The sequence below is a fragment of the Myiozetetes cayanensis genome, unplaced genomic scaffold, assembly GCF_022539395.1.
Source record: "Myiozetetes cayanensis isolate MyiCay16 unplaced genomic scaffold, myiCay2020 scf28, whole genome shotgun sequence".
Lineage (NCBI taxonomy): Eukaryota > Metazoa > Chordata > Aves > Passeriformes > Tyrannidae > Myiozetetes > Myiozetetes cayanensis.
Window position 1 is genome coordinate 6378767 of NW_026087499.1, and position 22354 is coordinate 6401120.

At 46.8% G+C, this 22354-nt stretch overlaps 1 protein-coding gene across 6 annotated transcripts in view; it reads left to right on the forward strand.

Annotated features, from left to right (window-relative positions):
• The window catches only part of UBR4 (ubiquitin protein ligase E3 component n-recognin 4), an 80230-nt gene extending 58689 nt beyond the window's left edge, over positions 1–21541 (forward strand). For 5 of the 6 annotated variants that reach the window (XM_050322324.1, XM_050322326.1, XM_050322327.1 and 2 more), the window contains 22 exons: positions 214–355; positions 1069–1150; positions 2052–2225; positions 2647–2768; positions 3675–3872; positions 3997–4077; positions 6283–6370; positions 6767–6894; positions 7309–7416; positions 7638–7757; positions 8473–8663; positions 9012–9185; positions 9697–9796; positions 10330–10548; positions 10766–10879; positions 11249–11391; positions 11667–11792; positions 12787–12981; positions 14702–14926; positions 18684–18774; positions 19573–19735; positions 20412–21541. In XM_050322324.1, the coding sequence (XP_050178281.1) occupies positions 214–355; positions 1069–1150; positions 2052–2225; positions 2647–2768; positions 3675–3872; positions 3997–4077; positions 6283–6370; positions 6767–6894; positions 7309–7416; positions 7638–7757; positions 8473–8663; positions 9012–9185; positions 9697–9796; positions 10330–10548; positions 10766–10879; positions 11249–11391; positions 11667–11792; positions 12787–12981; positions 14702–14926; positions 18684–18774; positions 19573–19735; positions 20412–20476 (3049 nt within the window). In that variant the 3' untranslated portion in view covers positions 20477–21541. The remainder of the gene's footprint in view (positions 1–213; positions 356–1068; positions 1151–2051; positions 2226–2646; positions 2769–3674; positions 3873–3996; positions 4078–6282; positions 6371–6766; positions 6895–7308; positions 7417–7637; positions 7758–8472; positions 8664–9011; positions 9186–9696; positions 9797–10329; positions 10549–10765; positions 10880–11248; positions 11392–11666; positions 11793–12786; positions 12982–14701; positions 14927–18683; positions 18775–19572; positions 19736–20411) is intronic. The other variant, XM_050322325.1, reaches the window with a different exon arrangement.
• The last annotated feature ends 813 nt before the right edge of the window (positions 21542–22354 follow it).

Sequence of the window (22354 nt, forward strand, 5' to 3'; positions counted from 1 at the left end):
TAAACCAGCTGATGCTATGGCACAGTTGGGGAACTCCTTTTTGGGAAAAAATACCAATTTATCCTGCAAGTAATGAATATCAGTGATGGTGTTAGCAAGGACAACAGGGAGGATGGATTTCTGGAGGCTTTTTCTTTCTTTCTTCAGTGTCTTTAAGCTGGAATGCCCCTTGTTACTGTGAAATGGTTGTCAGCTTGTGTTTCTCTTTCCCAGCTACCTGGATGAGCTGAGCATTGCTGGTGAATGTGCTGCTGAGTACTTGGCCCTTTACCAGAAACTCATCAAACCCGCCCACTGGAAGGTCTACCTGGCAGCCAGGGGGGTTCTGCCCTATATTGGCAGCCTCATCACCAAGGTGTGGACTTGTGTGGAGGAACTGACCTGCTAGTTTGGCTTTTTTTGCTTTGAAATCTTCATCTCTTTGTTCAGTGCCCTGTTGCTGACCCTGCCAGGGTTGTGAAGTTCACACCTCAGTGCTGTTATCTCTGAACAGAAGGAGCCACAGTGGTTTTAGCCCCAGCTTTAGGATTCCTCAGCACTTTAATTAACTCCTTTGGGGCAGCTCTGCTGAGGGGTACAGATATTGCTGCACTGCCTTGGCACCGGGGCTGAGCTGGGAGCTGTTGACTCCAAAAGCCTTTAAAGACAGGGGAGGATTAGGTGTACTGCCATTCCTGGAGTGGGAATCACAGCCTATTGGAGAAGCAGCACATTTAATTTACAGTGTTCAGAGTGGTGGGAGGTTCCTGTGGGGACCCCTGGTGCACTCCAGAGAGGCAGGTATCACTTTCCATATCAGTGGTGGCCTTGAGTCCATCATGGAGGCCACCAGAGCCAAGCAGTGGTAGTGGGTAGGTGCAGGGAGAAAATAAGGAGGTTATTTGGGGTGGTTTTCCCTCCTGTCCCCTTTCCCCCCCAAACTGCTGTGTTGCAATTCTGCTTTCCCTGTGGCTGGCTCTGTTTCTGTGCTGGGTTCCTCTGCACCCCCTGTTAGACACTCACCAATCATGACTGGCATTGCAGTTTCTTGTCCTCCTTTCTGTTAACTATAATGTTAATTGTTTTCAGGAAATAGCTCGTTTACTTGCCTTGGAGGAAGCAACACTCAGCACTGATTTGCAGCAGGGATATGCCTTGAAGAGTCTCACAGGTATTTGGTGGCACCAACAGGAGTCCTGCAGCAGGATTAGGGTTGGGGTGATCCTTGTTCTGTAACAACATGTAGCAGAATTTCAGAGAAATGTGATTCATTGTGTCACAGTTGTCAGCGCTGGATTTTTGCCATCAGTTTAGCACTTAATCTCTAAATGGATTTTTTCAAATTTTTTATAGTCAGTTTGAGTTTTTAGTTGAACTGTGGTAAGCAAACTTCATTATTTCACTTTATTATAGAGCACAATCCCTGGGACCATTGTAAACACTGCTGTTTCCTACCTACCTATTCTATGGGAGCTTTTTTTTTAATCTTCCAGGGTGTATACTTTTTTCAAAAATTTGTTGGAGATGGAAATACCTCTTTCACAAGGTCATTCTTTTTTGCATCCTGTGCCACATTCTTTAGACATTAGTGGACTAATTCATAAAGCCTGGCTTCTTGCAAGAAGCAGCATGTTGATCAGTGTGTCATGGGAAAGAATCTGAGTGTTTGCTGATTCTTGGCTTTATGATAGGAGTGGTCAGTTTGGTGATGTCACTGATCAGTCATGTCACATCATCAGAGCTCACTTAAGTATTAGAAGAGGAACAGTCATCTGCTTTTGAAATATCTTGCAACAGAAAAATGCCAGAGAGTGCAGAATCTTGTTTTAAGCACTTAGAAAGCTCCTTAGACCCTTTATTCATTCCAGAAACTATAATTCCTTGTTTTATAATTTACAAGACACTTCTCCCAGGCCAAGGTTTTTACCTCCAACTGTTTGGTTGACAGGGGTGAACTTTTTAATGGGAATTGGAACAAGTAATTTTTATGATACTGTGCCCTGTTTACTGCCATGAAATTTAGAAATCAGATCAAATTCTCTCCCCCTTACTGAGGTTTCATTGCTTTCTAGGTCTCCTCTCCTCCTTTGTGGAGGTGGAGTCCATCAAACGGCACTTCAAGAGCCGCCTGGTGGGCACGGTCCTGAACGGGTACCTGTGCCTGAGGAAGCTGGTGGTGCAGAGGACAAAGCTGATTGATGAAACCCAGGACATGCTCCTGGAGATGCTGGAGGATATGACAACAGGTAAAACCACCTCTGTTCCATAAATCCAACATTTGGGTCAACCAAGATGAAAAAGCAGATTGTTACAGCCACACAAAGAACTTTGCTAAATGACTGCTGTAGGGAGGGTTTTTTATGGCTTCCAGTATTTCCTTTTGGCACAGAAAAGGTAGATTACACTCCTAGTCATCTCTTTTTTTTCAGGAATTTAAGCCGCCTCCTTTTTATGGGACTGTTTTACTGCAGCCCAGCCATGCAAAAGCTTTTCCTAGTAATAACCATCCCAATAAATAGCCTTTCATCTTTTATGGAGTGGATATGCAAAAAAAGAGAGCACCAAAGCGTGGGGCTGATTGCAGAGGATTTATTGTGTGTGCTGACTCTAAATAGAACCTATAAAATTGACTCCTGTGTCCATTTTAATGCTTCCTTTTCTTGGCAGGCACAGAATCTGAAACCAAAGCATTTATGGCAGTGTGCATAGAGACTGCAAAGCGTTACAGCCTCGATGACTACAGGACTCCAGTCTTCATCTTTGAGAGACTGTGCAGTATTATCTACCCTGTAAGTGTGGAGAGGGCTGGAGGTCACTTACTAAGTCACACTTCTGAAGTAGAATCTTAGAATGGTTTGGGTTAGGAGGGACCTTAAAACCCATCCCATTCCTTGCCACGGGCAGGGACACCTTCCACCAGCCCAGGTTGCTCCAAGCCCCGTCCAGCCTGGCCTTGGACACTTCCAGGGATGGGGCTTCTCTGGGCACCCTGTGCCAGGACCCTGTGCCAGGACCTGCCCACCCTCACAGGGAAGAATTTCTTCCCAATATGTAACCTAAATTTCCCCTCTTTTAGTCTGAACCCACTCCCTCTTGCCGTGTCACTCCAGTTCCTGGAGTGAGAGTCCTTCTCCACCTTCCTTGTAAGCCCCTGCAGATCCTGGAAGGTGCTGTGAGGTCTCCACACAGCCCCAGCCTCTCTCAGCCTGTCTCCACAGGGGAGTTGCTCCAGTCCCCTCATGTACTTCAATACCTCTTCCAGCTTATGTTGGAGGCACCAAAACTGTGCACAGTATTCCATGTGGGATTTCATGATTGAAAAAATCACCACCATCCACCTGTAGCAACCCCAGACTCAGTTCCTTGCATTTTGGCAAAGAACAACAGTGTCTACAATCCTGATTTACTCTTAGCCAGTGTAGACCTGTATCCCAGTGTATCCCATTTGGGGGATCACTGTTCAGGTTCCCGGCTGTAATGTGCTCTGTGCAAAAAAGAAGCACCAGTAGTATTGTTTCTTCCTGAGGAATCTGGTTCCTCAATGATCCTGGATATCCTCTGAGTGTCACATGTGTGGAATGTACAGCAGGTGGTGGAAGTACTGAAGGTTTAGGGACATCCTGTCACTTGCTGCCATCAAAATGCCAAAACTGGAGCTGGGAAAAAACTCACTCTGTCTCTGCTGCTGTTCTTAGGAAGAGAATGAAGTCACTGAGTTCTTTGTAACCCTGGAGAAAGATCCTCAGCAGGAAGACTTCTTACAGGGCAGAATGCCAGGGAATCCCTACAGCAGTAACGAGCCTGGCATTGGGCCACTCATGAGGGACATCAAGAACAAAATCTGTCAGGACTGTGACCTGGTGGCTCTACTGGAGGATGACAGTGGGATGGAGGTGAGGATGCACATGTGGATTTCTTGCACTGATATGTGGAGACACCATTTTTGGGCAGCTGGTGATTGCTGGGATGGTGGTGCAACTTGAGCCTGTGCTTGACTTGTTATTTTATCCTTTTCAGCTTTTGGTGAACAATAAGATCATCAGTTTGGATCTGCCTGTGGCTGAGGTCTACAAGAAGGTGTGGTGTCCCACAAATGAGGTTTGTGTTTTCTTTATAAACATTGACAACAGAAAGTACCTGTCCTTCATAGGAACAAAAAAATGGGGAAAAAATCATAGTCACACAAGTCAGGATTTATTTTTTGGTATGATTGGTCAGCACTGTTTGGTGCTCTATTTAGGATAGACTGTGCACAGCCCTGCAACATGAATGATCTAAAAGCACACACCGCTCCCCAGGTGAGCTGGCAGTGCATCAGATACATGACTGTGTTCCTGATAGAAACCTCCTTACATTCCTTTGGGGAAAGAGCTGAACTTTGTCACTGCCTTTCAAAGCACATTTCACACTCCATCTGCACACGACAGTTTAATGTGTGTGCACAGACAGCGACACCAGGCTGCTCCATCAGTCTGTGCTTCAGAGGTGAACCCAAGTTATTTATGCAGAGAACAGCCAATGTTTCTCCATATTTGCATATTTTCTTATGGATCTCAAGCATTTGACAGATTCATCCTTCCAGTTTGCTCTTTGTAGTGTGTGTTGTGTGTTTTTCACATGAAGGAATGGGCCCAACAGTCCCAAGGGTCTTGTCCACCCTGTCACAGTAGGCTTGTTCCAGAGGTGGATGTGGTCCAAAACAAACTCTTCCCTTCCTTTTCTTGTAGCCACTGAAATAAACTCCCACTGAGACCATCAAACTAAATCTTGCCCATTACAAATATGTTTTGGAGGCACTTCAGATCGTAGAACCCCCTAATTTACCCAACATGTCTTGTTCATCCTTCATTCCCTTCTGCATTTTAATCCCCTTTGAAACCTCAGTTTCCTGAAGCCATTTGTGGGGAAGAATTCAAACAAACGCCTGTGTTCAGTGCATGATGCTATGGGGAACAGGTTTATTTCAGTAAAAGTTCAGTAAAAATTCAGCTTTATTTCAGTAAAAACCCCTTCAGTACTGCAAAATCAAACCCAAAACTTGTGCCAGTGATAATTTTTTGGTAATGGGGATAGGGAAGTGAGGTGTTGGTCTCAATCTGTGAGTTCTGATGGGAACTCTGATCAAGTCACTGATGGAAATCATCCCCTGTGCTGCCCCAGCCCGCTCAGAGCAGTGAGGTGCTGTTTCCATGGGATGCTGAGCTGGAGCCGGTGTGCAGCTCTCCCAGGATGCAGCACTGATGGTGAAAGGCAGACTTTGCTCAGCATTCCTGTGGATGAACAGCTTTCATCTGTCTTCCTTTGTGAGCATCTCCCGGAGCCGCGGCTCCGGTTCCTTGGGAATCGACAGGCGCACAAGGAACGCAACCTCGGGCCCCTTTTTGTTTCCCTTGTCTCTCACTGGCTTTTTTTGTTCATCTGCCATTTTACCAGGGCCCCTGTGGAGTTAATTGCTGGTCGCCAGCGTGGCCTTTGAGCAGCTCTTCCCCCCGGGGCTCTCCCTGTGCTCTGTGTTTGCTGTGACATTAAGCTCTGCTTATTCCACATTAGGCTTAGCGCACTCACTGACAGGTTTTCTCTCCAAAGGTCTCCTGCTCCCAAATCTGGGATTTTTCTTTTCTGCTTTTTATTCAGACCTATGGATTAAAATGGAAAGTTTGGTGATATGCTGTCAGTGTTTCCAGCTGGAAATGCATCTGGAAAACTGGTCCTCTCCCAGGGTAAAAGCACAGCTTGTTTGGCTGTATCATTTCAGTGATGTACTGTCTTACTGAAAGCTCATTAAATTGCTCCTCTTCCATTTTGCATCACTGCAGATTTTATCTGTATGAAAGCATTCACCCAATTAATCTGTCCTGCTTCATTTCTTGGGCTGTGCCTATTCCCTGTATTCCCAGGTATGCTGTGCCATACCCTCAGAGGAAAGGTTGCCATGGAAAGCAGACATTTGTCTGTAGATGAACCCATTTTCCTTGGCTACATCTTTCACTGGTGTCCAAAGAAACTTGGAGGAGTTGTAAGGAGGAAGAGGCTGTTTATTACCAGCCTGTCAATTAGTTGGCAGTGCCAAGAAAAGCTGGACAGACCAATGGATGAGTTAATGATGTTTTTGCAGGTGGCTTTACTGTTGTTTTTAATTCATCTCAGTGAGGGAGAATGAGGGAGTGAAAGATCTCCCTGTGTCAGGTGGAACAGCACGAAGGAGAACTGAGGCTGGGGTGTCTGTTACACACTGTAATGAGAATCAAACTTGTCTAGAAGTGTCCAGAGAGATATAATTAATATAAAGCTCTGCTCTTGCAGGGGGAGCCAATGAGGATCATTTACCGCATGCGGGGGTTACTGGGGGATGCAACTGAGGAATTCATCGAGTCTCTTGACTCCACCACTGGTAAAGCATTTGTCTGCTGAAAGCTGGGATTAGATTTGAAATCTGAGTTCTCTGCAGAGCAATGACATTATTATCCTCACAGCAGTGAGCTTAACGTTGATTGACACTGCTTTTGCTGCATTTACCTGCTTCACCTAAAGTGAAGGAGGGTTTTAACGAGGCTTTAAAGCTGTGCTTCAAATGGGAACACTTGCATGCATAGGGACCATTCTGCCCAGCCCTTCTTCATATTCCTGCTCTTAATTCTTTTCAAATCCAGTACAACTGAAGTGACTTGAACTGCTGATAAATGTGTCCTGTTGTACTCTCCATTTTTCCTTCACTCTGACCGTGTGCTGCATGGGTTTTTCACATTGTGGCTGCTTCCTCTCCTCACAAGCTGTGTCTGTCCTGTAGATGAAGAGGAGGACGAGGAAGAAGTTTATAAGATGGCAGGAGTCATGGCCCCGTGTGGAGGCTTGGAGTGCATGCTCAACAGACTGACTGGGATCAAGGACTTCAAACAAGGCCGGCACCTCTTAACTGTGAGTCCCAGCTTTGGCTCTGGGGGGTCAGGAGTTACACAATGCAAAATGCCACAGTGAAGTGTAAACAGTCTGTCTTGTGTTGGAGCAGAGGTTTCAATTCATTATTGAATGAAAACCTGAGAAATCCCTTCTTTCCCTCTCCTGTTCCTCTTGGTTAACAATTCCTTACAAAGACTTGGTGTATAGAAGCTGAGGAGTTGGTAAGACTAAAGCGTGTCTTGCTAGTGATTGTTTTCTGCCTTGGCCTTACCTGAAAACCAAGTTGTGCTAAGAATTATATTGCTGTAAAAATCTGGCTTGTACTTTACCCCACAAGTCTGGAAATCAGGTATATTATGGGTGCTTTTAGGTTCAGCAAAATCCTGCTCATTTTGAAGGTACCATAGAGAATCCCTTCTCTGTATTTTGTAGGTGTTGTTAAAGCTCTTTAGTTACTGTGTGAAGGTGAAAATAAATCGTCAGCAGTTGGTCAAGCCAGAGATGAACACTTTGAATGTCATGCTGGGAACTCTGAACTTGGTAAGGACAACCTGAGCTTCCATAAACTGTTTTCCATGAACTCCAATGAACTTAAGCTACTTCTACCATGCTCCCTTAAGACAACTACAAGATATCCAAAATACTGCTGTGCTGGCACTGCAAATTCTGTTTGACATTCCTGATGTGTTAGTGGCTGGGAGCATGTGGGTCACTTAAACCAATTAATGCTGGTGTTCTCTAACTGCTTCCATCTCTTCCAGGCTCTGGTGGCTGAGCAGGAGAGTAAGGACAGTGGAGGAGCAGCTGTGGCAGAGCAAGTGCTCAGTATAATGGAGATCATTCTGGATGAATCCAATGCAGAACCTCTGAGCGAGGACAAGGTGAGTGCCTGGGGCTCTGTGCACAAATGGAAATGTTGTTTGGGATTCAAGGCTTGCAAATAATCTGATTACAGGGATGCTGAGCTGCAGGAGCTGGAGAGGAGTGTTAACAGGGAGTCTAACCCTTGTTGCACTGGCATGTCTTAGCAGGCCTTGGAGGAGGGGCACTCTAAAACAAAAGCACTGTGAGGCTTCTTTAGGCTGAGGCTTGCACAGTTGGGGTGGGGGTTGTTGGGCTCTGCTTGGATCCCTTCCTTCCTGCTTTGGGCCACAGGCCAGGGTCAGACAAGAAAAGACACAGCTTGGCCTTGTTTTTTGAAGTATTTTTGTATGTGTTGAAAACATGATTGATTTTCCAGCTAATTGAGGATAAAACTATATCTCAACTAGACTGCGAATGAGAAGGGTTTCTCATTCATCTTTTGAAATTATGGGAGGAGAGGAATCTGATGTCCTTTGGGTTGGAATTATTAGACTTTGACTGGAAAATCTTTACCAATAGGTGGAATAAGTCAAGTGTCATCCTGAGGGGTTGATACAGCCATTCCACAGGATCTTTGGGAATGAGGCTGGGTTTTGTTCTTCATCAGGCTGCCTTTATTAGGCACTAGACCTGTAATCCTTCAAAACTGGAGTAGTCTCAGAGCTAGTGAGGATTTTATTGAAGGTTGTAGATTTATTCCTGAACATAAATCCTTCTCTTCTTCCTTTGCAGGGCAACCTCCTCCTCACAGGTGACAAGGACCAGCTGGTGATGCTGCTGGACCAGATTAACAGCACCTTTGTCCGTTCCAACCTCAGTGTCCTGCAGGGCCTGTTACGGATCATCCCCTACCTGTCCTTCGGGGAGATGGAGAAAATGCAGATCCTGGTGGATCGCTTCAAGCCCTACTGTAACTTTGATAAGTATGTTGTTCATCATTCAGCTAAAAGCTGACAGTGAAATCAGGCATGCCTGACATGGCTGTCCCTTCTTGTCTCATTGATTCTTACTTCAGTGTAATGCAAAGCTTCAGAGACTCTTGGTGCATTGAGCTTAATTTCCTTTTTCACTTCCAAGCCATTTTTATAAGAAATATGTACACTTTAGCTTGAGAAATAGGTCTTTAGGGTATATTCTGAGGTGACAGGGGTCTGAGTAGCTTTTCTGAGTCTCTCAACTGGAGTAGATACAAAATTCAGAATAATGTGCTGAGAATTACAGGCAGGGGTTTTTGGAGAGCCTCCAAATTACTGTTTCTTCTCTTCATTCAGGTATGATGAGGAGCACAGTGGAGATGATAAAGTTTTCCTAGACTGCTTCTGTAAAATAGCAGCTGGAATAAAGAACAACAGCAATGGCCATCAGCTGAAAGATCTCATCCTGCAGAAGGGAATTACACAGAATGCCCTGGATTACATGAAAAAGCACATTCCCAGTGCAAAGAAGTAAGAGACACTACTTAATGTATGTGATTACTCTGTGAGACTGTCCTGAACATGCTTCTCTCATTCCATCACCACAGTCTTCCAAGAAAGCTGTTAATAAGTCCCCATTTAGAGTTGGGACAGCTGTGATGCAGCGGGGCTGGTGAGACAGTGCACATAAGGATGGGCTAAAAAGCCTGAAATCCTCCTGTTTTATACCCATCTGATTCCTTGGATATCACAGTACTTGTGTTTCCTGCCTGTTCCCTCCTATTGCACCATAACAGAGCTTTTGCTGGAAGGGCCAACTCATGAACATAAGTGCCAAGGCTCCGAGCTGACACTGTGTGTGCTCAGCATGGAGGTGGGAATGGGAATGTCACTTCATTGATTAGCAGAGGAGGGACACAAGGGGAAAGGAGCTTGTCTTTCCTGCAGCCTCTGCTCCATGAGCTGTGCTGCTGGGTGCCTGCCAAGCCCCTTTTGGGAATGGTGACTGCCCTTCAGCTGCTGCCTCTTGTTTTCTGTGCAGTTTGGATGCAGACATATGGAAGAAGTTCTTATCCCGACCTGCACTTCCTTTTATCCTGCGCCTGCTGCGAGGACTGGCAACACAGCACCCTGCAACACAGGTGAGGGGGCTCTTTGGAGGGCAAGGGGCTGGCTTGTTACTCTGCTTTTGTGGCTACAGTAGTTGATTCTACACTGATTGTTGTTGGGCTTGGAGAGACACACCAACTTCAAGTGTCATCTGCTAGTCTGGAAGAGTCAGGAGATTTTGACTTAAATATTTTCTTAGGCTTAAATATTTCCTTATGTCTGAGATTTACACACCAATATGAAGGTAATTTAGGTGATGATAAGTTTCTAGGGGCCTGATTGTTGTTTTAAGACATCAACACAGTGTCATAGCACAAAATAGAACAAATATTTTATCCAACATTCCCATCTGAGCTCTTACTAACAGCCAGGGGAGAGGCAAATTGCCCCAGAGTCATACACAGTTTTAGGGCCCAGGTTCACGATGTAGGAGCATCAGGAAAGGAAGGAAGGCACTTGGCAAAGGTTGTCGCAGCTCAGCGCTGCTGTCACGGTGGGTGAGGGGACAACCACTGTCCTGGGCACCCCTTTCCTGAACAGAGTGCTGTGCTTCCATCCCCATCAGGTGCTAATAGGAACAGACTCAATTACCAACCTGCACAAACTGGAGCAGGTTTCTAGTGACGAGGGGATCGGGACGTTGGCAGAGAATCTGCTGGAGGCACTGAGGGAGCACCCGGAGGTGAACAAGAAGATCGACGCTGCCCGGAAGGAGACTCGAGCAGAGAAGAAGCGAATGGCCATGGCCATGAGGCAGAAGGCCCTGGGCACTCTGGGGATGACGGTAATGTCTGGTGGCACTGACAGCAGGCTGATGATCTCATGGCCTTTTCTTTCTGTCTTGCTAAAACTACCACACAAGGAACTGTGTGAGATGATTTATTGACAGATATCCCAGTTCACCTGGGAGAGTAAACACAGGACGGGCATTCCAGTTCCAGTGGTGGGGATGGTGGTGCTCATTGTTCTTTTTAACCTACTTGAGCTTTTCTCTCTTCCAGACAAATGAGAAAGGTCAGGTAGTGACCAAGACTGCGCTGCTAAAACAGATGGAGGAGCTGATAGAAGAGCCAGGTCTGACCTGCTGCATCTGCCGGGAGGGATACAAGTTCCAGGTAAAGGGAGATAAAAGTCCCTGGTAAAGGGAGATGGAAGTTCCAGGTGATGGGAGACACAAGTTCCAGGCAATGGGAGGTGCATTTTCAAAACCCTCTCACCAGCTGAGGGGACTTCCCAGTCAGTATCTGGCTGCACAAAGGCTGGGACACTGGCACTGAGAGATGAGGAAATCTCAGGTTTGGCTCTTAAGATTGGTAATTCCAGAGGTGGTTGGGAAGTTGAAGTGTGTTTTCAGTGAAAGCTGGAAAAACGTATGTTGAGGTTGGGACCCAGAAAGGTTAAATTTAGTGAAGTGTCAAAATAGCACAAAATGTGAACTGTTGCAGAAGTGAATAATTTTGGAGACAACTGTGGTGTCATTGCAGCCCACCAAAGTCCTGGGAATTTACACCTTCACCAAGCGCGTGGCACTCGAGGAGTTTGAGAACAAACCACGAAAACAGCAAGGGTACAGCACAGTCTCTCACTTCAACATCGTCCACTACGACTGTCACCTTGCAGCTGTGAGGTACGTTCTGGTCTTTGGGGGCTCAAGTTCTTTTCCAGGGTAGTTTGGGATCGTGGCACTGGACCTCGGAACGCCAAATGGATTTGCCTAGTTGTTGATCACTTTACAGCCACAGGCTTCTCTCTTGTGGGCTGCTTTGATACTGGGCAGGCCTGGGCACTGCAGAGTGAAGTCCATAATTTCAAGAAGCTGTGGAACTGTCATTTTTTGGATGGGTTCTTTGCATCCTTCTAACTTGCTAACTTGCCTGGGTGTGGCTCGCTCTCTCCATGCAGACTCGCTCGGGGCCGTGAGGAATGGGAAAGTGCAGCCCTGCAAAATGCCAACACCAAGTGCAATGGGCTCCTGCCGGTCTGGGGACCTCACGTGCCAGAGTCTGCTTTTGCTACGTGCCTAGCACGGTGAGTACAGAGAGCTGGGGTGCTTTTGGGAAGGTGAGTCAGGACATCGCCACACAGGCTGGGTTAAAACCAAGGAATCAAGGGTGGTGGCAGCTGAGTCTTAGTTAAACTGAGCCATTTCAGATTCTGCCACCTAGAGTGGATCTCCTAAAAAAGTGCAGATGTTTGTTTGCTTCTTGGCTTCATATAAATAAATAATTTCGTTACGTCCTTAGCCCCCAGTTACTCATGAAGATGCAGGAACAGTGTTGATTCATTTGTGGCCCAGAGACCCCCTGCTTTTCAAAAGAAACCTGTCTGACACCAAGAGATTGCCTCATGTAGGTTTTCAAACCCCTGTTGCATGGTAGTGAGGTACCTGACCTCTTACGTGGAGCACATGGAGATCCTGATGTCAGGATTCTGGTCCACCTTGTGCTGGGTTTGTACAGTGGCATTAGAAATTCCTAAACTGAAAGGGAGTAGTTTTAGATCAGATAGTAGGAAGAAATCCTTCCCTGTGAGGGTGGGCAGGCCCTGGCACAGGGTGCCCAGAGAAGCTGTGGCTGCCCCATCCCTGAAAGTGTCCAAGGCCAGGTTGGACGGGGCTTGGAGCAACCTGGGCTGGTGGGAGGTGTCCCTGCCCAGGGCAGGGGTGGCACTGGATGAACTTTAAGGGCTCTTTCAACCCAGAGCATTCTATGATTCTGTGAAATCAGGAGTGGTAACATCCTGAATGCATTTCAGCCAGGGAACTGTATCCCAGGCCCTGGACATGAGGAAGGAATATTGGTGAGTGTATCTCTGTCTGCACATGGAATTGGATTTGCCAGAGTAAGCTGAGAGCCTCCCTTAGGGGAGGTTAATCCAAGGTAGCAGGGACTGTATTTTTATAGTCTGTTCATTCTTTAAAGCTCTATTTCTGTGAAATACGTGCTCAGATTCAGAGCTGTGCTGTGGCAGAAGGAATTCCATTAACCTTTGTATTCAAGGAGCCCTTCCTGCTGTTTTCCAGGCACAACACGTACCTGCAGGAGTGCACGGGGCAGCGGGAACCCACCTACCAGCTCAATGTCCATGACATCAAACTGCTCTTCCTGCGCTTTGCCATGGAGCAATCCTTCAGCATAGACACTGGAGGGGGAGGAAGGGAGAGCAACATCCACCTCATCCCCTACATCATCCACACGGTGCTCTACGTCCTCAACACGTCAGTACCTTCACTTAGCAACAACCTCTGCCTTCACTCTTAGTCTCAGAAAGGTCTTTGAGTGCTGCAGTCTGGGCTTTGTTATGAGTATGTGGCAAGAAAGATGGAAAATCACACAAAAGTTTTAGGAGGAACCCAATTGCACATCTTAAGTAGGTTGTTAGGGATTTACATTGTTTGGAGTGAAGCGTTGCCGCCTGGACATGCAGGATAACAGGGAATCTATTGAGTAAAAGCAATTGGGAATTAGCTTCTCTTTCCATTCTAGATGTAATTATTACCTCTGGGGTGAGCAACAGGGTTATTAGATTAAAGAAACGCTGCCAGCTTAATTTTCTCCTGAGCAGACAGAAGAGACACTGTGGTGAAGTAATTGTTAGCTGAAAACTTAACCCTGGTTTTATTTTATTCAGTATTAAAATAACACAGTTTTGTTTCCAGTTTTGACATACTGGAATTCTCCTGGATGTTCAGGTCCATCTGATTTTTCTGCTATTTTTAATTATTGTTTTTAATTATCATTAGTCTTTTTTACCAATAAAACAGTACTTTGGCATGACATGAATCCATAGGCACCCAAATGCTTTGGAATGCATGAGCTGGTTCTGATCATGCAAAGATGGATTGCCCATATATATCTTTTATTTGAGTAGTTAGATACTAGTAAGTAATAGTAATTAAATGAGAGTATAAATATTAAAATCCACACATCTTCAAGGTCACTCCAAATGCAATGCAGTGGAATCTCTCTCCCTTTCCTGCCTGGAACTAATCAACATTTTGGCTCTAATACAATTTGTCTATTGTTTTTAATATCTATCTCCAGATCCCTGTGCTGTTGTTTTCCCAGTCCCTTGGGAGACAGATAAATGAAACTGTTCTTTTCATCTCATTGGCTACTTGTTGGCACCAGAGAGCCCACAGCCCTCTGGGCAGCCCTGGAAAAAATGCATTCTGGTTTTGATATTAATTGGAGAAAATAAAGAGCTACCAGCTGCATCACCTAGCACATGCAAAGGTCACACAATCCTGACACCAGCCACAGCTTTATCTGCTGGGATGCTGCTTTATACCTGATAGGGAGGTAGAATCAAAGATCCTACCTGGCTGCAGTAGAGCAATAGGTGTGGGAAAGTGTGATCCATCTTCACAAAGTGTGCTGGAACACAGAGTTTGCACAGTCAGTCCTGGGGTGCTGGGACTCCTGAAGAGACTGGAGCTCTAGGGGAGAGGATAAAAAACATGTATCTAAGCTTGCAGTAGGTACAGGATATTTCTTGTTTGAAACTGGCCTGTATCTCTCAGGGATTGCTTTTGCAGTAGATAAATAATACAAATGGATTCTCAGGTGTGGCTGTAGGAGCTGCAGTCACGTGTGTAGTGTCTGATGGAGATGGTACAACTCGAATGCATGAACTTGCTGGCCTGACTCCATTTATTTTTTGCTTAAAAAAAGGGGAAATAGCTCTGTAATGTATTGCTCTCTATTGGGGCAATGCCAGCTGCCTTGCAAACTTCTGCAAGGAAAATGAGTTGCTAGGTTTGTGTCTCCACTGAGAGCAAATCCTCACCCTGTGGGTGAATTTGGGCCAAAGCTGCCCAGATGGCCCTGCTGTTCCCTGTGCAGGACTGCACGGATACAGTGTCCTAAAGCTCCTGGGAAGCAGCAGGTGACCCTGTCAGAGCCAGAGCAGCTGCTGAAGCTTTTCCTGTGTTCCAGAACTCGAGCAACTTCAAGGGAGGAGAAGAACCTGCAGAGCTTCCTGGAGCACCCCAAGGAGAAGTGGGTGGAGAGTGCCTACGAGGTGGACGGGCCCCACTACTACACGGTGCTGGCACTGCACATCTCACCCCCGGAGAAGTGGAGATCCATGAGGGTAGAGATCCTCAAACGGCTCCTGGTCACCTCCCACGCACGGGTGGTGTCACCAGGAGGGGCCAGCAGGTCAGTCAGCACCCCAGAGCCACTGGTGTCACTGTCACTGAGCCCCTCGTGTCACTGAGCCCCTCGTGTCACTGGACCCCTCGTGTCACTGGACCCCTCGTGTCACTGGACCCCTCGTGTCACTGAGCCCCTCGTGTCACTGAGCCCCTCGTGTCACTGAGCCCCTCGTGTCGCTGTCACTGGACCCCTCGTGTCACTGGACCCCTCGTGTCACTGGACCCCTCGTGTCACTGAGCCCCTCGTGTCGCTGTCACTGGACCCCTCGTGTCGCTGTCACTGAGCCCCTCGTGTCGCTGTCACTGGACCCCTCGTGTCACTGAGCCCCTCGTGTCGCTGTCACTGGACCCCTCGTGTCACTGAGCCCCTCGTGTCGCTGTCACTGGACCCCTCGTGTCACTGAGCCCCTCGCAGCTTATGGGCAGCAAGAGGAAGGAGTGTGTGTAGCTACAACACTAGACATTTACCCTTCTGAGTAGCTTGTACAGAGCTGCACAGCTGTAGAATCCCAGAATGGTTTGGGTTGGAAGGGACCTCAAATCCCATCCAGTTCCCCCCTGCCATGGGCAGGGACACCTTCTGCTATCCCAGGTTGCTCCAAGCCCTGTCCAGCCTGGCCTGGAGTGGCTGCAGCCACATCCCAGTGCTGGTGTGAGCAGGAGCATTTAATTTGGATGGGTTTTGGAGTGGATCAATCAGCTGATCAATGGAAATTATGCTTTTTCCAGGAGTATAGCTGAAAGTAGGGAAGATTCTTATTCCCCCCCATCTGAGTGAAGCGCTGGAGTAACTCCTGCTGTGTGCTGTCTCAGAGCTGGAACACTCCCTGCTTGCCTCAGTAAAGAAGCTCTCTCTGTGCTCTTTTGATCAGTGCACCAGCCTCCCTGAAATAGGAAAATAGAAATAGAAATCAAATGCCATTGCTTTTAAAAAAGAAAAAAATCAATAGCAGCTGTCAGGCACTCGAAGCACAAGAATAAGTGGCTGTGCCTGCATGACAAAGGCACATATTTCCAAAGAGAGAAGGGGAATTCCAGTTTCTGAAAAGATGATTTTAAATAGCTGTCATAATTAGGGATCAATTCATTATTATTCTAAGTCGCCTTAAAGGGCATTCTCATGCTGATGACATTAATTATGTGTCTGATAAAGTCATTACAGAGTAGTTACACACAACCCAGAATGTGCCAGTGCTCCTGGAAAAGGGAGAGAGCCCTGTGCTGGTTTCAAGCTCAACCTGTCCCCTGTTTCCCCGTCCCTGCCTGAATTCTGGGAAAGGGGGTTTACCAGATCCAGGAGGTGCTGTCCTGGAGGGCTGTTTTACTGGGCACAGGGCTGTGGGCTGGGAAAACAAAGCCCCTCGGTGTGTTTGCTGTGGGTGTTGGGTGTTTTTTAAACCCTCAGTAAATGATTCTGTTCCTTCCCCAGGCATTATGCAATAAAAGCTGATTTAAACAGACACAGCAAAAACTTCCAGCTAAACCAACCTCTGGAATTTCAGGGGAACACTCAGAAACAGTGCTCGGGAATTATGTCAAGGTTTTTTCAAGGGCTTTCTTTAATCTCTGCAGACTAAGAGAGCACAAAGCCTTCCTCTGGTAAAGGCTCTCAGAAATAGCAGTATGGCAATTCTGATTTCCAAGGTCTATGCTTATTTATTCTTGTGGAAAATCAGGAAGAGGGCGATGGATGGTGAAATGCTGTGCAGATAAGTGCCAATACCTTGAATTTGTAGGCTGAGGCAGAGAGGAGGCAGTGTCTGTGACACCACAGTAACATGTCTGCATGCAAAAGATTAAAATTAGCATTCCACATTTGATGGGGATGTCTGGGAGCAGCTCCATTCTGGGAACACTGGGGTGAAGGTTAGAGAGACTCGAGGACTCACTGTTGCCTGTGCAGGGAGAATGGAGAGAAGTCACTGCAGGAACTAACAGGGCATTTCAGAAGATCAACTCATGATCCCCAAAATCTCGTAAATCATATGCAAATGCAGCAATAATCTGTGTTCCCTTGTACTCAGGGGAAGGCAGCAGACCCTGCATGTCCCTGTCCATGGGGCGTGTCCATCCAGCTGCTCAGCCAGGGTGACACAACTGGGGCAGATCCGGCCAAAAATGGCTCTGCCAGCAGTGACAGCGTCACAGGTGTCTGCAGGACCAAAGGGAGAGAGGCTCAGCACCTCCTGTGTTTTAGAAACACTTTCTATTTAAACACAAAGCTAATTACCAGAATGGATCCGAGTTCCGGATTTGTTCTTTTCTTGTAAATGTAATTTACCAATTCCGAAGAACTGAATCAAGTGACCTGTTCATTATTACTGAACTGAGAATTCTGACTTGAAAACTCCTGTGGACACTTTCAGTGTAGCTTTCATTTGGAAGGAAAATACCCTTTTGATTTTTTTAACCTTTACTCTTGACCATGACCTTTAAAATATTCCCAAGTGTCCATGTCTGGCTTTCTGCTGGCAGTTCTGATGAGCTGAACCAGCTCACAGGAATGAAATGCTGCAGCTCTTACATGAAATAGCTGTTCCAGAAGGTAACTACCAGCCTTAACCCACAAGGGCCTTTTAGTTTTCAATTAAAGGAGCAGACTCCAATTAGATCAAAACCATTCACATGAAAGCAGAGCCTGTCTTGCAGTATTTGGGAGGCCGGAATTAGCCTCGCTCCGAGTTGCTGTTCTTCCCGTGGAAATTTAGTCACCTTTACTAATTGATTTTCCTTTAAATAATTAAGCTTAGCCGCCTGAGCAGGCTGCCACCTACTAAGATGTCTGTTTTAAGGACAGACACGCAAATGGAGCCTTTAATAAGAGCTGAAAACGTTCATTTCCCCCAAACCAAGCCCAGCCTGTGGCCGGCTGGAGTTGGGCTGTGGTCAGGATGCTCTGCTGTGCTGCTGACCTGCAGCAGCAGCAGCTGAGCTGGTTCTGAATGCATAAAAAAGGGCTTTTTATTTTCTCCAAGGCTTTTAAGTGTTGAGCAGGAAGCAGCATGTGATGGGGCAGATGTACCTGAGAAACACATGCAAGAAAATTCCAAAGCCATTAGAGCTGCTGGCAGGAGGTTCCACCTTGCCAGAACCTGTTTGTGATTAATCCTGTAAACTTTGGAGCTGTTATCCCAGCTCTGCTCTGCACCTTTTGGAGCGTTCCTGCAGCCAGATGCTGGATTTCCAAGAGAAGTCCTTTGCTGGTGAGAAAATAACCAAGAAGATATTAAATGGAAATTCCTCCATTTCTTAAGAGATATTTCCCTCAGAGTCTTTTGGAAACACTTCTGTGATTTAGAAGCAAAATTATGTTCTCTGACATGGACACTGAATGTGTCTGAATCCTAGATATTCCTTCAGGAATCTGCTGTTCTCCAGGTAGTTAACACACAAACAAAGGCTGTAAATTGTTTTTCTTACTTTGCTGTTGACTTTCTATAGAGTCTTAGCAGTCACAGTTCCACTTCCCTCTGTGCTTGTTTCCTTCCTGTAAAATAAGGTTTTGTTGGCAAACCTGCTGTAGTTACAGCAGGCACAGCTGGAGTGAAGTGACTTCCCAGCCTTAGGAAGGTTGCACAGAGAACTCTCAGGTGCCCAGTGTTTGGTTCATGTGCAGGAGGACACAGCAAAGCTCCCTCAGAGCTGTTCCCAGGGTGTTATTGGTGCGTTCTTTGGCTGTTTCAGCTTTTGTGCTTTTCATCAGATGGGTTGCAGAGCATAATAAAGTGATCAACTCCCAGATTGATTTTATTGTCTTCCAGACTGGCAGATAAGGCAGTGAAGGAATATGCAACGTACCGCTCTGGCCTGCTCTTCTGGGCGCTTGTAGATCTCATTTACAACATGTTCAAGGTAAGGAAAACCTGGAAATTCATCTCTACTAGCTGGAATTCTTCCATCTCAGCTTTCTAACCTGTGCAACTCCATGAATTGGAAATAGAAGGCAAAGTTTGAAGCTCCTTTTTCCAAGATCCTTGTAAACATAAAACTTCATAGAGTCACAAGAATGGTTTGGGTTGTAAGGGACTTAAAGCTCATCCAGTGCCACCCCCTGCCATGGGCAGGGACACCTTCCACCAGCCCAGGGTGCTCCAAGCCCCGTCCAACCTGGCCTTGGACACTTCCAGGGATGGGGCAGCCACAGCTTCTCTGGGCACCCTGTGCCAGGGCCTGCCCACCCTCACAGGGAAGAATTTCTTCCTTCTTTTTTCTTCTTCTCCTTGTAAGAGCAGAAAGACCACAGGAAGCTGCCTGTGCTTATTGTCCCAGTTCAGTATCTGAAGAACTGAGAGACTTTGCCAGTTGGCTGCACTCCTGGATTGTGTGTTTGCTTGTTTTTCCTATTCATTGTTCCTAGAAATAAGGACATTCCAAGGGAAACTGTTGGGTAAGGTGGGAGGAAGGGGCATCCACAAGAACTGCAGCTTCTAAAGAAGGTGAAGTAGTTGATGTGAGAAGATGCCTGTGACCTTGTTTCATTCTGCACAAAAAGATGATGAAGTCACATGTGGGATAACTTGTTCTCTGGGGTATGTTTACCAGAGGCAGGGCATGCAAGTCCAGGAGCAACAGGAGAAAGCACCAAGGTTTACAGTTACTGTTTTAAATAGTTGTTTTTCAGACTGATCTGGTCTCCTTTTCCCCTCTCAGAAGGTGCCTACCAGTAACACAGAGGGAGGCTGGTCCTACTCTCTCGCTGAGTTCATCCGACACAACGACATGCCAATCCACGAGGCTGCAGACAAGGCCCTGAAAACCTTCCAGGAGGAGTTCATGCCAGTGGAAACGTTTTCTGAGTTTTTGGACGTGGCTGGTGAGTGTGTGCTTTCCCTTTTATAGGCTGCCTCGTGCTCGTGACTGGAGACAGCAGCGTTCCTGACACTGCTGCAGCTTGTTTGGATGAGACAGGGAGAGCAGAGACATCAGCAGTCCTAAACTGTCTCAGAAACAGTTGGGACACACATTTGAGCATCCCCAGACAGGAAATTCTCTCCCAGCTGATCCTGCAGCTCCTCCCCCTGCTCTGTTAAACAGACTTAGAGCCTGAAGGTGCTTTGAGGGGTGTGTGGTTTGATAAACAGATGTGACCGTGCACTGGAGGCAGCAGTTGGGTGCATCCAGAGTTCCTGCTGAAGGGATTTTGGTACCCCCAGGAGTCAGGAGATGCTGAAAACATGCAGAGAAGCTGCTCTTACTTCTGTCAAGAGTTGTGCCTCAGGCTGGTCCCTTCGTGTTCAGTGTTTGGAGCATAGCAGGATCCCTGTAGCTGCACAAGAGCAAGTGCCATATGGATTTAATGCACACATTTCAGTCCCTCCCTTCTGCTCATGAATCCAACAAGGGTTTTTTTATCCTTCTTGTGTCCAGACTTAAAATAAGATTGCAGCTGTCCTTAGTGAGTTACACATGCCCAGCACAAATCCCCAGTGTGGGCAGGAGAAGCAGTGTTTTGGATCTAATTCTTCTGTCTTGTCTTCTTTTGTTTAAAGGGCTCCTGTCAGAAATCAATGACCCCGACAGCTTCCTCAAGGATCTTTTGAACTCCATCCCCTGAGCAGCAGCACAGAGAAGCTTTGGGCAGAGACTACACTAGCTTGCCTCCCACCCCTTTGTGTTTCTCCTCGTGCAGTCTGTCCCTTCCCTGAGGAGTGCTGCAGTTTTTTGTTGGATTTTTTCTTCCCCTTTTTTTTTTTTTGGTTGGTTGGTTTGGGTTTGTTTTTTTGTTTTGTTTTGGTGGGGTTTGTTTTGTTTTGTTTTGTTTTCTACAATTTTTCTTCCTGGAGTGATTTGGACTTTAGATTTGTTTTATCCTGTATTTCAGCACTTCTGTCTGTAAAGCCTTGTGCATTCAAACTGGTTGAAAGAACTTGTACAGAGAGGAATCCAAACCAGTAAATCTTAATGCTTTAGCGTGCACCTCTTTGAAGTTCAATAAATCGAACAAATGGGTAAGCTGGGTTTGACTAGTACTTGAAGTAGCTTAAATGCCAAGTTCTTTCTCACATTTTCTTTCAGAGCTCCTTCTCCCAGGGCTCAGAGCTGCTGGTTTGTCCAGCCCTAGGTCTGGACAAGGAGCCACAGGAAGCAAAAGGCTCCCAATGAGTGAGGGAGCAGCAGGCACTGACTGATGTACGTGCAGGTTCCCTGTGGGACACGAGCCTTGCTCTGCAGGGACAGAGTGTCCTTCCACCTTTCCTTCACTGGCTGTGGGCAGGTGCTCTGTGTTCCCCTCTCCAAGGCATGTTGGATCACAGGGCCTGTCCTGACCCCACTCTCACCAAGGCTGTATCCAAAGCACCTTGTGCCTCCCATGGCAACAGCCCCCACAGAGGGGTCCTACTCGCAGCACATTTATTTTCTCTCTCTGATAAAACTTTCAGCTTCAGCAAAAAATGCATGTTCAAGAGACCCTTCTGGACACACTTCTGGAGCCTGCTGAGCGCCTGCATCCCGTGTGCATGCCCTGCCCTGGAGCCAAGCACGTGCTTGGAATACAGCCTTGCCCTTCTCACCCACCTGTGCATGCTGGAAACCTCCCCTGCCCACCAGTTGCTCTCCTGTAACCAGCTGCCACATGGTGAGGCTGGACTCTAATAAAGCTTTCCCTGTCTTCCTTGTCTCTGTTTGAACTTGAATTTCCGCAATCCTGGTGCAGTCCCATCCCAGAAAGAAGAAGAACAACAATAATTTTAGAGGCTGAATAACTCCCCAGCCTATTTGTTGGTGTTGGCCCCGTGCTGTGATTTGGCAATTAGCAAAGGGGTGAAGGTGCAGTGTTTTTGTTTTCACCTCCATGGGTGCTGATGTCACTCCTTGCAGTTGAATTTGCTGCCGAGGAGGAGAACTGAGGAGCAAACACCCCGGAGAGGTTTGTTGTAGTGTTCTATAAGGGACTCAAGGTCTGATGGTAGGTTGGGTAACTCTGTCTTGCCTTGTGAAGTACAGGAGGGTCTGATGTGGGGTTTGTTCTCTGTCCTGCACCTCACCTGCCTTTGAGCCACATCAAAGAGCAAACTTTGTTTTAAGTGCACTGTGAAGTCAAACGTAGCAGTCCTCTCTGCAGCTGAGCAGCTGGGATGTTCCCATGGGTGGGTGCTCCAGTCTTACTCACCAGCACTGCTGTGCCACAGCCTGGGAAATGCTGAAACCCCTTTGGATCAGTGACCCTCCAGGTCTGTCTGATTCCTGAAGGCAGCAGGGAACGGGTAACAAGAAACCAGCTTTTTATGCCTGTCGTTCTAAAGGTTCTCTCAGTTCAGTGCAAGGCTGAAACCCCACCGTGTTTTGACTTTGTCATTTGTGTAACATTGGTTAAGCTCCACACAAGAACTGTTAAAAGAGTTTTGGGGAGCTGGGAGGAGCTCCAGGCTGACCTTCTCAGTGTCTTTTCTGACAAAAAACAAATCTTTCCCCTTCAGCTACAGCCTGGATG